Source organism: Amphibalanus amphitrite, unplaced genomic scaffold (assembly GCF_019059575.1).
Source record: "Amphibalanus amphitrite isolate SeventyFive unplaced genomic scaffold, NRLGWU_Aamphi_draft 000949F_arrow, whole genome shotgun sequence".
NCBI lineage: Eukaryota > Metazoa > Arthropoda > Thecostraca > Balanomorpha > Balanidae > Amphibalanus > Amphibalanus amphitrite.
Window position 1 is genome coordinate 205,226 of NW_024882443.1, and position 14,297 is coordinate 219,522.

General features: G+C 48.9%; 2 protein-coding genes across 5 annotated transcripts in view; one reads left to right on the top strand and one right to left on the bottom strand.

The window, feature by feature from the left end:
- Positions 1-14,297, top strand: part of LOC122368458 (glycosyltransferase-like domain-containing protein 1) — a 68,730-nt gene that overhangs the window by 40,849 nt on the left and 13,584 nt on the right. The gene's annotated exons all lie outside the window — the stretch shown is intronic.
- LOC122368459 (protein ALP1-like) lies at positions 1,631-4,113 on the bottom strand. Of its 2 annotated transcripts, XM_043342400.1 has the most exons (4): positions 3,515-4,113; positions 2,879-3,081; positions 2,344-2,467; positions 1,632-1,947 (listed from the first exon to the last, which is right to left on the bottom strand). In XM_043342400.1, exons 1-4 carry the CDS (start codon positions 3,817-3,819, stop codon positions 1,692-1,694), a joined length of 888 nt encoding a protein of 295 aa, XP_043198335.1. In that variant the 5' UTR covers positions 3,820-4,113; the 3' UTR covers positions 1,632-1,691. The 2 variants fall into 2 exon arrangements, with proteins under 2 accessions (XP_043198334.1, XP_043198335.1); XM_043342399.1 differs by having other exon boundaries at positions 1,631-2,467.

Here is a 14,297-nt window from a genome sequence, read left to right on the forward strand (position 1 = left end):
TTCGGCGCCCTTCTGGCCTCTCAGCGCCCCTGAACCACATATAGCGTTTTCAATCACTCGGCACCCTTTTACGAGAATGGCGCCCTTTTCATGATCTCAAGGCGCCCTCGTAACCATCTGGCGCCCCCACGTCCCCACCAACGTAGCACTACTGACTGTGCGGCGCCCTTCTGGCCTCTTAGCGCCCCTAGACCACATAGCGTTTTCAATCACTCGGCGCCCTCCTAAGAGAATGGCGCCCTTTTCATCGTCTCACGGCGCCCTCGTAAGTCGTAACCGTCTGGCGCCTCCACATTTGGTGCCCCTCCTACTGGATGGCGCCTCTCTACATATTTTTTACGTCCTTCCGGTCAGTTTCCACTTTTAAGCGTGTATTTGCTTAGTCAGACACGTCACTTGAAGCGCCATTCGGCTAGCAATGTTATCAAATTCGGTGTTAATTTAGGCTCCCACATAAAGAATATCTATCGCGCCCCAAAACGGCCTGGCGCCGGGCGCCCCTACAGCTGGGCACCCACAATCATTTTAGGAAAATTACACCCCTGCCCGTATGTGTGGTTAACTTTAAGCTGATCCTCAAGTACCTATGTGTTTGTCTCTTCCTTATTGTCGTTTGATAAATTCCATTTATCCTACATGTATAATTCCCAAGAAGCCATCGCAGTACTAATCAGTGGCGAATCCCAGGGTGGAGGTCACATGTGTCATGACTTAGGGCCTGGGGTCACCACATGCCTGCCAGGAGCACCACAGGCCTGACAGCCGACAGGGGCACCACAGGCCCGCCAGGGGTGCCAAAGGCCTAGCAGGGGCACCACGGGCCTGTCAGTGGCACCACAGGCCTGTCAGGAGCACCATCGGCCTAGCAAAAGCACTACAGGTCTTCCAGGGGCACCACAGACCTGCCAGGGGCACCAGAGGCCTGTCAGGGACACTATCGGCTTCGCAGGGGAACCACCGGCTTCTCAAGGGCACCATGGGCCTGTCAAGGGCACCACAAGCCTGTCGTTGGCAATTTAGGATTGTCAGAGGCACCACAAACCTGTCAAGGGCACCTACGTTCTAACAGGGGCACCACAAACCTGCCAAGGCCCAGGGACACCACATGCCTAGCAAGGACACCACAGGCCTGTCAGGGGCACCACGGGCCTGTCAGGGCCCATGGGCACCTAAGTCATGTCAGGGCCCACCGTAGGCTTGTCAGGGGGCAGGGTAGGTAGGTACCACAGTCTTTCCAGGGGCACCAGCGGCTTAGCAGGGGCACCAGTCATCACATGACTAACCAAAAATAAAGCAAAAAAAAAAAAAACTGAAAATAGGGCACCACCAAAATTAAGTGGGCGAAATCCGTTGAGGTTTTAATTTTGGGCATAGGTACTAGGTAGGGGCACCACTTCGATTCATGAACCTCCCCTTTCCCGAATTTCCCGAGTTTTCCCGAATCCGCCCCTGGTACTAATACATCAAATTTAAGGGGGGGCACCTTGCTATTGGTGCCCCCCTTGCAGAATCCAAGGGGGGGCACGGTGCCCCGGTGCCCCCCCCCGTTCCGCCGCCTATGCTTGTTTTTTGTTTTTATTTGCCAACATAACCACCTTTAGCAGCAATGCAGAGACGCATTCGGTTTGGCATTCCGGCGACTAGGTTCGCCAGCACAGATGGACGAATGCTGGCCCATAAGTAGACGCTGTTCACTCTCGAGCACCACGGCGCACCACGGCCTCCTGCCACGGCAGTCGCCCCTGCTCGCTCACAAAGTACTCGGCGAGCTTGTCGCGGGCACTGGCAGCAGCGCGCGTGTAGGTGTTGGCGGCCAGACGGCCCGCGTCTCTCAGGCCCATGGCCTCACCGTGCGCTCGCCAAGGTCCAGGCACCACGTTCCCATCGCGGTCATCGTGGTCCACGTCGTTGACCTCGATATATCGGCGGTCGTTCGACACGCCGTCCCTGCGCCGAAGGAAATTGTGAAGGACACAACTGGCGCGCACGATGTCGTCAACGGTGGAGGTTTTGGCGATGATTGGCTGCCTAAAAATCCTCCACTTTGTTACTAAAATGCCAAAAGCATTTTCCACTACACGTCGAGCTCTGCTTAGTCTGTAATTATACACTTTGCGACGCGTCTGCTGTGCATCATCCCCCTCATCAAGGGCCCTCCCGGGGTACGGCCGCATGATGGTCTCCCGCAGCGGGAAGGCCTCATCACCTACAAAACAGTTAGGCAAATCCCCTTCTGGCGCAACCGGCAGGTTCAGCTCACTCCTAGCCAGCCTTTGGCCGAAGCCGCAACGGTTGAACACGGTGCTATCGTGCTCCCTGCCGAAGGCGCCGACGTGGACATACTTGAAGCGGTAGTCGGCGTCGGCCACCGCCATCAGCAGCACGCTGCAACCTCCCTTATAGTTGTAGAAGGCTGAGCCCGACAGGCCCGGCTTCTGAATGGCGATGTGCTTGCCGTCAATGGCTCCTGCAGAAATTAAATGGAAACTGGTAAAATATTTATTCCAATGGTACTACAACTGATAAGGAAATGTGCATTTTGACAATAGGTGGCAGATTAATTAAGACAAACGATTGGTTAGGAAATAGGAGCTGAAAGAATGCAAAATAGTTGGTTCATTGAGAGGCTTCTATGAGCCATGTTTTCCACCATAATTTCATGCTTGAAGACCGTCAATCTAATGGCCATCTCGATTTCCGTGATTGGTTGTCTAGGATCAGTGCACATGTCTGCTTTTGGTGTAGCCTGGCTCACATTATAGTGTGGCGAAATAAAAATTATTGCATAAGCCATATGTCAACTGGCTGTTTTTTTTTAATTTTGCTAAATTCAATTATTTGCAATAACACATCACACTAACCTAGACATGACACTAACCTAGACAATGAGGGAAGTTCCACCTCCGTTCGAACTCGGCAGCATCTTCCAGCCAGCTTTCTTCAGTCAGAGGAGGCAGCTCGATGGGCCCAATGATGTTCCAGATGGCCTGGCAGACTTCTGGTATAGCCTTGGACACTGTAGCTCGACCCAGCCTGAAGAAGCGAGCTACATCTTTCTGGGACATGCCAGAAGCTAGGTACCTGTGCAAGATTATCAAAGTTAGCCTCATCATTCAATTACTTTTCAAACAAGTTACAATCAGTTTACGTGAGGATATGCTGGAGTACCTAAACAGTTGGGAATAGTAATAAACGGCCCTTTGCAAAGTGAAAATGGCAGTCAAATTTCCAAGGCAGTTTATACCAGCTTTATCTATATTTTAATCTGTCAGCATTAGCAGCATATTAATCATCACATTAGCAGACAAACATGATTGTAGCTATGTAAGTGCATTTCGGCTTGCTTGACAATTTAGGCATTTGAATGTGTTGGAAACTGAATCAACCTGAAAACTGACCATCCAGAAGTAGGGATCTGCAATTTATTTGCATCTATTTTTATATGGAGTCTGCACTATATTCTTTGTTTCTCGTAACCCTTTTCTAAATCTTACAAAATTACAATTATGATCACCTTATGGTAAGGGCTAGCTTCTCCGCTGGGGTGATGGCCAATCGAAAGTTGGTGTCCTGACGTCGCAGGGCAGGCTCCAGCTGTACAGTCAACTCATCGAAGGCCTCCGGTGACATGCGATATGCGTTATGAAAAGCACTTCCATTTTCACGCTCCTGGGCCATCAAAGCTCGAAACTCGCCCATCTCCTGCCTGCGCAACACAGGTTGACGCACCCACATTCTGCGGCGACGTTCTGGCTCCTGTTCTTCTTGCAATAATAATGCCAGCAACAACTCTTCCTCTTCGTCTTGTTCGATATTCATATCAATTCCTCGTCCTTCTATCTTTGAAAAAAAAAAACGCAACCTCACAATGAAACGATCCAATCTACATCAACATAGCTCTTCCTATGAAGTATCAACACTGGCAGATGTAAATATTAACTGCGCATAGAGTGAACTATGCGCACCGTTTCTGTCTCGGCAGCTGCTACCATATGACCCGTTTCATGGCTGCCATATTCAACTTCCCATGAAGGTGTGAAAACGGCCTCGAAAACGGCGGGGGACGGCGACGGGCCCGTTTTGACGGGTGACGGGCCCGGTGGGAACCGGGCTTTAAATGGTCTTTCTGCGTTCAGCTCCTTAAGACGCACCGAACGATACGCATGCTGACATTTAGTTTAAGTAACCTGAAGTCATCAAGCTTTGATTTCGAGGGCAATTAATGCGGAGTGACGAGTTTATTTCGGCGGTGCCGGTGTCATTGGCTTCGGTCCAACTTGGCTACTTAAAAAATTAACAATAAACGTGCTTAGTGAATTTAGAGGTGGCAAAATGTGGACCCGGGGACCCGGTCTATGGAACCGGTCTGGACCCGGATGGGTCCAGACCGGGTCCCCCAAAATATTTGGCCGGGTCCAACCGGGTCCTATCATTTCCCTGTGCTTTATGGTAAACATTAATATCTTTTATGCTTTGGCAAACATAGTCACAGTTGATGCAGTTTCCAGTTCATAAGTCCCAATTCCACTTTTGAATTTTAATATTCCAGCAGATTGGGCTACCTATTCTATAGCATACTGATACTGGTCAGTCTTGCTTCAATTTCTTATCTTGTCACCTACAACAGAATAAACAAGTTCTAAGTGCTAGCAATCCAGAAAACACTTTTCACCAAAATCCAAATGTTTGTACGGATCACTTCCATTCAGTTTGCTGTACAGCACCTAGCAATATTTTGAGCTGTAGAAATCAAATACCAATAACATATGTAGGTAAGTAGGTATGACTGAAATCCATTTATAAATGGACACAAATCCAATTGAAGCAAGGCTGACCAGTGGCATTCTCACCTGCCTTTTCAAAGACATTGACATACCAAAGTCACTATGCCCACCGGAAATCAGAGTTCATGTTTGATATTCAAATGCATTTCATAACTCAAACAGCTTTGAAATTATTTCTATCACGGCCAGAAGACAACTCATAAAACCAACATGCCCTTGCATAAATCCATAAAGCTAAAAATGAATCCAAGGCATTCTCCAGAAACCGTAGTATTGATCAGATTTTAGCCAACTGGCGCCGCATGGTGGCGCTAGCAGAGCGTATTATACATATAGCGCTCTACTAGCGCCATCATACGGCAGCAGCTGACAAAAAACTGAGTCAATACCAATGCCCTTCTCCAAGGCCAGTGATTCCGTGTTGATGTGAAAATGGCGCATTTGAGCGTCATATATGCTATACCTTACGCACGCTAATCTACTGCATAAAGGTTACAATTTTGGAACACGTTCGGGAAGAAAGTCTCAGAACCCTTGGTATTACTATTTATTCTATGTCTAGGTACTAACAACAAAATGTAGTTTGTTTTCTACGTTAATAAATTGGCACTTAAGTCATGATCGCAACCTCAGCTTGCAGTACTGCCATTACGATCTTGCAGTACTTTAACCCCAACAAAATTTTGCAGTGATTTAACGCCTGTTTTGTCATTGCATTTCTATCGTGTCGACATTTCTGGCGAACCTCACACAGTTTTCATGTTTCTATTTTGCAGGTCTTGTTTCCTTCCCGAAATTATAAATCAGGCTCATGAGATACTCAACATTGGCCAAATAAACGTTGCCTCTAAACCGCCTATGCTTCCCTTCTGGCTCCTGCGAGATATTTCTATTGAATATCTTTTTAACGATTCAAAATCTAACATTTCGCCAATGGATGCCCAACTGCTGTTCCATGAATATGTACAGAGAAACCTAGACTCCACATTCTTCTACACTGACGGCTCATGTCTTTCAAATCAAACGGGCGCGGCAGCCGTGGGCCCGAACATTAGATACAAAATACGCCTGCAAGACCATGCCACTATTTTTTCAGCAGAAGTTCACGCTATTCAAACGGTAGTCCGTCATATACAAACACTTCACATTGAACAGGCAATAATCTGCACCGATTCCAAATCTGCCCTTCAGGCTCTAGAAAGAACTGATAACGTCACCCACTACTGCATCCAAAATATCCACAAAATGCTACTAGAACTAGACGAAAGTCAGCATATAACTTTTCTTTGGGTGCCAAGTCATTGTGGCATCGCAGGGAATGAGCTAGCAGACACCCTTGCTAAGGAAGGAGCAATGAGAGCAGACCCTAGTGGGGTGCCTCTCTCGATCGGGGACGTCTGCCACAAGTTCCGAACAAAATTTAATACTTACCTACAAAACAAATGGAATCAAACTCACTCTCCTCATTTATATGCGATCAAGCAAAATCTTACATCCTGGACAACTTGTAACCAGCCAAATAGGATTCGCGAGGTTACACTGGCAAGGCTACGATGCGGACATACTCGTTTCACCCACTGTCATCTTTTCGAAAGGACGGACCCACCAATATGCCAAACATGCAACACACGCATTACGGTTGAACACATTCTAATCGGATGCACAGCCCTCCGCAACGAACGAAAACATATCAACAACCACCTTACAAAATATCGCCTCAGAAACGATCTTCCGACTCTTCTCGGAGATGACCCAGCACTAACTGATCTAGTACTTGATTTTGTCTTAAACTCACCTTATTCCGACAAACTGTAAAGTATGCACCATTACTTGACCTCCTTCTCGCTATCATCGCAAGGGACTGTCCACATACTCTGGGACTGTCCCTTCACCCACTGCACAACGACGAGCAGCGGCCAAGGACTCATCAGTCACGGACCCGGCCGCTGAACAGCGGCAGCGGCCGGGTTTGGGCGACCACAGGCCCGGGTACAGCAATCGGCCTTCAACAGCGGCAGCGACATATCCCCCACTCTTCAAACCTCAAACCATTCCTATCATCCAACTTTATCGTAACATCGTAACCCTACCATTCACAAACTTCCTCCTTCCCTCCCCTCACAAACATCAATTTAACGGTAAGTCTCACTGTCATTTATGTGTCTTAACGTAAATTCATGGGTTTTTCCCCATATTCATGGCATAGTACATGGATATGGGTTTTCCCATGTTGTGTTGCAGTAAAAGTGGCCACCGGTCTTAGTTAGGACGGCCGGTTTTCTTTTGCGCGGCGTAGTTAGGTCGCCGCCCTCCTCGCGAGGCCGGTAACGTAAGTTAGGGCCACTAAAAAAAAAAGATTTTGAATGTTTTATCGTTTGGGGCCTTTGATAGTTGATAATATTTGTAAGGACTAATGAATTTAATTCTAAAAACGAATATCTTTTACCAAGAATATTAGAAAAGGTATGTATCAGTATGGTTATCTTGTTCCATGTTGATGTTAGGTTCTTGTTCTGACTCTGGTGAAGGCACTGGTCCATGGATCCCCAGTTCACATCATTTTTAGCAGCTGTAGTAAAAGTGGCTTAGGTTAGCATGAAATTCATTGGTCTACTTACTTCTTATATTCTTAAATATGACCTGAATCTGGTTCCAAAATACAAACTGTGAAGCAAAGTGAAATGACCATGGCATGAGTTTTTTACTTTGCAACACAAGTATGCCCAATTGGAAAGAAACTATTTTCTTTTGCTATACCTACAACTGTACACAATTTTCATAATGAATTTCGGGAACGGGTCCATCTGGTTCCAACGCTGACTTAGACCGGGTCTGACCGGTTCCAGAAATGTGCCAGTCAGACCGGGTCCGGGTCCGGGTCCCAAAATTTTCCAGTTTTGCCACCTCTATTAGTGATCATAGCTAAACATTTTATTCAGTGAATAATATAATAACGGTATACAAAACAGCGACTTCCCGAATAGTGCACCGCTTGCATGGCACTGTAGCGAGGGGATTTAGAAAAGAAGAAGAAAGAGAGGATAAGAACTGCTTCCTTGCGGGTAATCAAACGCCTTCTTTGCGGTTGATCCAGCACCGCGGTCCACTGTCGTTCAGCTGGTTGTAGAGGAACAGAGCTATTTGCTGCTGGAATGAACTCGATAGTTGAACTGGTAGAACAGGGGAGCTTGAGAGTCTTGGAAAAGATCCCGAGATAGATCTAGAGAGAGATCCAGATAGTGATGAGATCCTGAGATAGATGTAGATATAGATCCACCTGATAGAGATCTTGAGATGGTGTTGAGATCCACCTGAGGGAGATGTCTAGAGATCCACCTTGCATACAAATACATCTGATGGAAGATGCTTTTTAATTTAGAGGCTTGATGATTCTGTTCATTGTATAGACCATGATGCACGAGATGCTTCTTCACTGCTCGGATTAGGGATAGAGGTATCCGATCAGCTGGGTTTGCGGCACAGTTGGGCAGGTGAAGGACAGGGCATTCGAAGTCCCGATGACCACTGCCAAACATATGGGTGGTAATTACATTGATAAATTGAATGTGATCATTCGTCCAGTCACCCATTCCTATATCACTGGCCTTCCCATTAAGAAAATTGCCCACTTAATTCGTATTAGCGTTGCTAGTTTTAAGTTGCCCTCGAGATTAATTAGTTTGACTGTCCTAACTGAGCTTCGCTAAACTCCCATCGGCCTTATCCTAAGATTCATCCTTTACCATTCTCACTCTCATCCTCTCTCTACGTTCGTTCGTCATATATTCACCCCAAATTTATTTAGCGCCCCTCGAATTCCCTCCGATGGCGTTAGGTGCCTGACTAATAGCGATCTCCCCGGCGAGATAAATGTCTCTTTCCGAAATCCATATGCATGCTCCGCTAACCGGCGACAAAGATACTTACCGCAGGGCCGTCCAGAATAATTGCATAAATATCCACCCTACTAATTTATGGGATTCACTACACGACCGATAGACTTATGGTACACACATACACGATTTATATCCGACTTATCTCTCTACCGGGAGAGATTACCTATGCCCTCTTCCGGTCCGCGTGTAACATTCCCGTTCACGACCCAGGGACCCTAGTTCATATCCTGGAACTATCCTTAACCATGGGATTTACTATTCAAGGCCTTACGTGTCCTGGAGTACATTCTTCCCTCCCCTGAGGCTGTCCAGTACCGATTAGAGTACCTTTACGAAATAAGTATGAGGACTTATCCGGGACACTACGGCTCGCCTTATCCGCCCTTTGGGTGACTCACCCCTGACCTTCGGCTTCTTGCCTTTGGCATAACTTACTCTCCACTGCATACTGTGCCAATCTTCCCCTTCCCCCCTGCCGTAGAAACCTCTCACTGCCTTCTCACCCAGTGTTACCTAAGCGGGAAAATTAACAGTGGCCGGTACCACTGGCGGAAAACGTGCATATGCCCTGCGTACGTGACGGTGTGTCCCTCTTATTATTCCGGTCTGGACGTGGGTTTCGAGAAGTGCATCTGTGTCTCATACAGTCATGCTGGTAAACGTTACGCCATAGGAGGCGGGCAAACAAGCCGTCTGTGCCTCACAATGCCCTGTGCCAATATTGTTGGAGTAATTATTGGCGCTAACTCGCAAGAACGCGAATAGCAGAAACGCATAATTTAACCAAATCTAATCGTAATCTCAAGTCCTAATTGCTGCTACACGCGTGAACCTTATCATCAGTTCTCGTATACAATCCTAGCAGACCTTGAACCGCTCTTGATTTAATCAGACATATGATCTAGAACCAATTAACACGCATCGATCTGCCGTCTGGTTGTGATCCACCGTACCATAGTGAATTACTGAATGCTCAAACGGAAATGCCTCCTTGAAACTCGTTCGATAGCTTCTGATGGACTACTAGTTACCTAAACAAATTATCTTTATAGAGTGCCAGAATATTGTCATAGGGTCCCTAGCCTTTCATAGGGAATCTAATTTAAATCATCCTATTAGCAGTAAACAATGCGCATCAAACGAAGTGCAGTCCTAGATATCATATAGCATATCATATTTAACTGTCTACGTTCTTATCCCGTTGCAACTTTCCGCAACTAACCAGACTCCTATACGTGACCTTCACCTACCGCCCGCGCCCCAATTACGGCTAACCCACTGCCCCTGTTGTGGCTGCTTCTCGCGCCCTCTGGCGGCTCAACGCCCGTGTCGGGAACGACGATTACGACGGCCGCCGGCCGGCGCCGCGTCGACAGTCGACAGTTGTCAAGGCCGCGCCGCGATGGGCGCGTCATCACTCGCGGTGCAGTACTGGTGTGTGCGGTCTCTTCGGGCCGGGAGATTCAACGGCTGTGTCAGTGAGTGTGAATCTGGTAAAATATCGCTTCGATATCTCCCTGTTCGACATCTCATCAGCTCCATTCCACGTAAGTTTTTTTTTTTTTTTTTTTTACTCCTGTCCCATTTGATCGTTTCCCAACAAAGCTGGTCCTTTCTAGTATTTATTCTACAAAGCACAACGATCGGTACCTATATTAGTCGCATATTAGTTCTAACCACAAACATTTCTACATCTACCTGTTACTCGACATTTCGCAATTTCAATGACGCAAAGTGACCATCTAAAGTCGCAAAGTGTCAAACCGTCAACCTCAAACCACTGCTCGCAACTATGCACCTAAGTAACAGGAAAAATTCCGCCGTACGCTCAAGCATTCGTATCTGTCGCAAATCATAATTCATAGCCATATTCATAGATCGATCGCATGAATCAGTCGCCACCTTAAAACATTACATTCCTTTCAAACGTATTTACCTGTTCTATAATTGATTTCGACTTCCATTTTAGCTTCCATTTTAGATTACAGCAATATTACCAATGATTTCGCAATGCAACTTTTAGTGAGTACAGCACGAATCTAAACCCTTTATTTCACAAACGTTCCAACCTCAAAACGCACCTGGCCATCGCCCATAATAAATCGAACGAACCATCTTGACCGAAGACAAAGACATTTCAACGTTGTCACGCATCCTGTCATCAATTTCAGCGTTCGTGACACTGAGCTACTTATGTAAATTTTCGGATCACGCTCTTGGCCTAATCGTGAACTCCCACTGACAATAACGGTTTGCTGGCGACTCTGACATGACCTCGAAATTCAGATCCTAACATGCTACTAGGGTGTCTGGACCAATAAGTTCAAAGTAATTTAAGTTTTCCAATTCCAATTGAGAGTGCATTTTATGGTAACCGAAAATGTTTGGCAGTCGTCACGGGCACGGCACGCTGGGCAGAGGGGGGGGGGGGCAAGGATTGGGATTGAGCAGACTTTTCAACAACACTCACATTCTGGAGTTCTCTGCGCTTCCGCTTCTCAGTGTGGTCTCAAGCGTCGGCGGTTGTCCTCCGGCTCTGGTCACTCGAACTGAAGAGGCTTCTCGCGGGTGACCCGGACTGACGGCGGCTCCCAGATGGCGTCTCCGGCTCCAGCTGTGGACTGTGACTCTCGGCTGCTCGACTGTGATTCTGCCTCTGGTTGGGTGGCGCACCCTTTTATAGTTGGGGGGGGAGGGGTGACTGCCACGCCCTTGCGACGTCATCTTCCTCTGCCTTCTTCTGGTGGGTGGGGCCGTAAGATGGCGCCCTCTGTCCTGTTTAGTCACCTTGCTCCTCTGTGCCTGCAATTTTTGGCCGTCGAATCGTCTTCGTGTTGAGTGCTTTATCATTTTAGTAATCGCTGGCATAAAACAATCCCCGAAAGGTTTGTGATTTTCGAGTTTTAATTTTGATTCTTCAATTTCATTTTATTCAAACTTTTGTTTCCTTCCGTTTCGTCTGCCGGCAACGCCCCTTGTGACGTCACTCTTGCTCCGCCCACTGGCCCGGGTGTGGCCGTAAGTCAGCGCCTTCTTCCTCTGCGGAGATCTCTGGAACTACCTCATGAGGCCATTGTGAGGTCGGTCACCCGGTTGTTTTGCCAGGGTCACTCACCCTGGGCTGATGTACCCGACAAAGGAGGCTGTGTGCTCCAGCCGGCATCCATCCTTGACACTGCTCCATGATCTGTTGACATATCTTACTGATCCAGCGCTCCCAGCCGTTATCTGTCCTCGGCGTGGGTCCATGAGCTGTTGACAATGTTACTGATCCAGCTGTTACTTGTTGGGGTTCGAATCGTTCATCCTGCGGTAGCTGTCTCCAAAAGCGCGCGTCTTAATGGGAGTTTAACGGCTGCCCATTCTGTGCGGACAGTGATAGATTAGGGGAACTGGGGGGGGGGGGAATTGGGTGTGGGAAAGCGAGCTAGGCGTGTGGCCGGACTGCGAGGGAGAGGGACTGCCGGACCGAGCCGTGCCGAAAAGATACTACGTTAAATGTTCAAGATGTAGCGTGCTACATCTTCAGTCCAAACAACCCTAGTTGCGTCCTCGCAACTCATACGAAGAAAAGTCATACCCCTTACTCATCTAAATCTACACAATCATCTGATCTTCAGCAACGCCTACAACATGACATCGTATACCTAGTACAGTACACACACGCACCTGTTGTTCCTCGTCCCCACCTCAGTTTGTCGTTCACCAGATCCGGGTCACGGGCACCAACCACTTTGGTTAGCCCGATGTCGTCGGTGGCCGTTCGGTAAGTGGCTTCTCAGGAGGGTGAAGGCTGCCATGGCAGCCCAGGTGGGCGGCCTCAACAGCAGTTCGGGTGGCGGCCTCCATGGCAGCCCGGGTGGGCAGCCTTCACGGCAGCCCGGGTGGCAGCCTGGGTGGGGCGGCCTCCACGGCAGCCAGGGTGGGAAGATTCCACAGCAGCCCGGACGGCGGGTTCCGTGGCAGCCCGGGTGGGCAGCTTGCACGGCGGCCCGTGTGGGCAGCCTACGTGGCAGCCCAGGTGGATGACACCTCTGTGGCAGTCCGGGTAGGCGACCTCCATGGCCGGCCCTGCCGCGACCTCTGTGGCCGCCCGGGTGGCAGGCTCCGTGGCAGCTCAGGTGAGCGACCTCCATGGCAGCTCAGGTGGGTGACCCCCGAGGCAGCACGCGAGGGCAACGCATCCCCGTGGCAGCCCGGTTGGGTGACCATCGTGGGAGACCCGTGACAGCCTCCGTTGTAGCTCAGGTAGGCGACTTCCGTGGCAGCCCAGGTAGGTGACCCTCGTGGCAGACCCGGTGACAGCCTCCGTGGTAGCTCAGGTAGGCGACTTCCGCGGCAGCTCATGTGAGTGACCCCCGAGGCAGCACGCGATGGCAATGCATCCCCCGTGGCAGCTCAGGTAGGCGACTTCCGCGGCAGCTCAGTTGAGTGACCCCCGGGGCAGCACGCGAGGGCAATGCATCCTCCGTGGCAGCACAGATGACATCCGTGGCAGCTCAGGTATGCGACTTCCGCGGCAGCTCAAGTGGGTGACCTCCATGGCAGCCCGGGTAGGTGACCTTCGTGGCAGACCCGGTGACAACCTCCGTGGCAGCTCAGGTAGGCGACTTCCGCGGCCGCTCAGGTGAGTGACCTCCGAGGCAGCACGCGAGGGCAATGCATCCCCGTGGCAGCACTGGTGACCTCCGTGGCAGCTCAGGTAGCGACCTTTCGGCGGACCAGGTGACCGCCGTCGCAGCAGCCCAGGTGGGTGATCTCTGCAGCAGCCCATCTGAATGGATCGTTTGGCAGTTGGTCTTGCAGCATCCTGGCACCCTCTCCTCGTTCACCAACATGATAATCGCCTTGGCTGTGTTGTGAAGACGACCGTGTTTGATTTTGATTCAGTACAACACGAGGATTTCGCCTGTTCTTCTTCCTCTTCTGCTTTTGATATTGCTGTCCTTTTATCCTCAATACTCTAGAAAGTTCGAGCTCTCCTTTGCAATACAGCAGCTGACCGAGACTTGGACTTGTTGTACAGCAGAACGTAGAACAATTGATATGCTGATGCAAACAATTGTCAAGTTTCATTTTCGGCCTGTCTTCTGTATTAGTCTGATCCTTTGTTCATGAGACAGCTTCATTTCCTTATCTTATCTTCAACAACTTCTTCTATGTCCTTTTCAGTATTCGTAAGACCGCTTCCTCTCATCAGCCACCATCATAAGCTTCATCATCTTCACACATCTTTCTTTAGCTCATCCTCTTCCTTCACGTCGACCCCTGCAGCACGTTTATTTCCACTGCTGTCAGTATTTCGAACACCTGCTCAATTCTTCAACTTCCCTGTCATCAGCCACCATCATAAGCTTCATCATCTTCACACAGCTTTCTTTAGCTCATCCTCTTTCTTCATATCGACCCCTGCAGCACGCTCATTTCCACTGCTGCCGGTATTTCGAACACCTGCTCTATTCTTCAACTTCTTCCTCTTCTCCATACGGTTGACTTTCAATTCATCAACTTCGGGTTCGGCGGCTTGTGCCAGTCTACCAGCTTCACAATTTGAGAATTATCAAATCCCCACGTTTTGGGCGCCATTTGTAGCGAGGGGATTTAGAAAAGAAGAAGA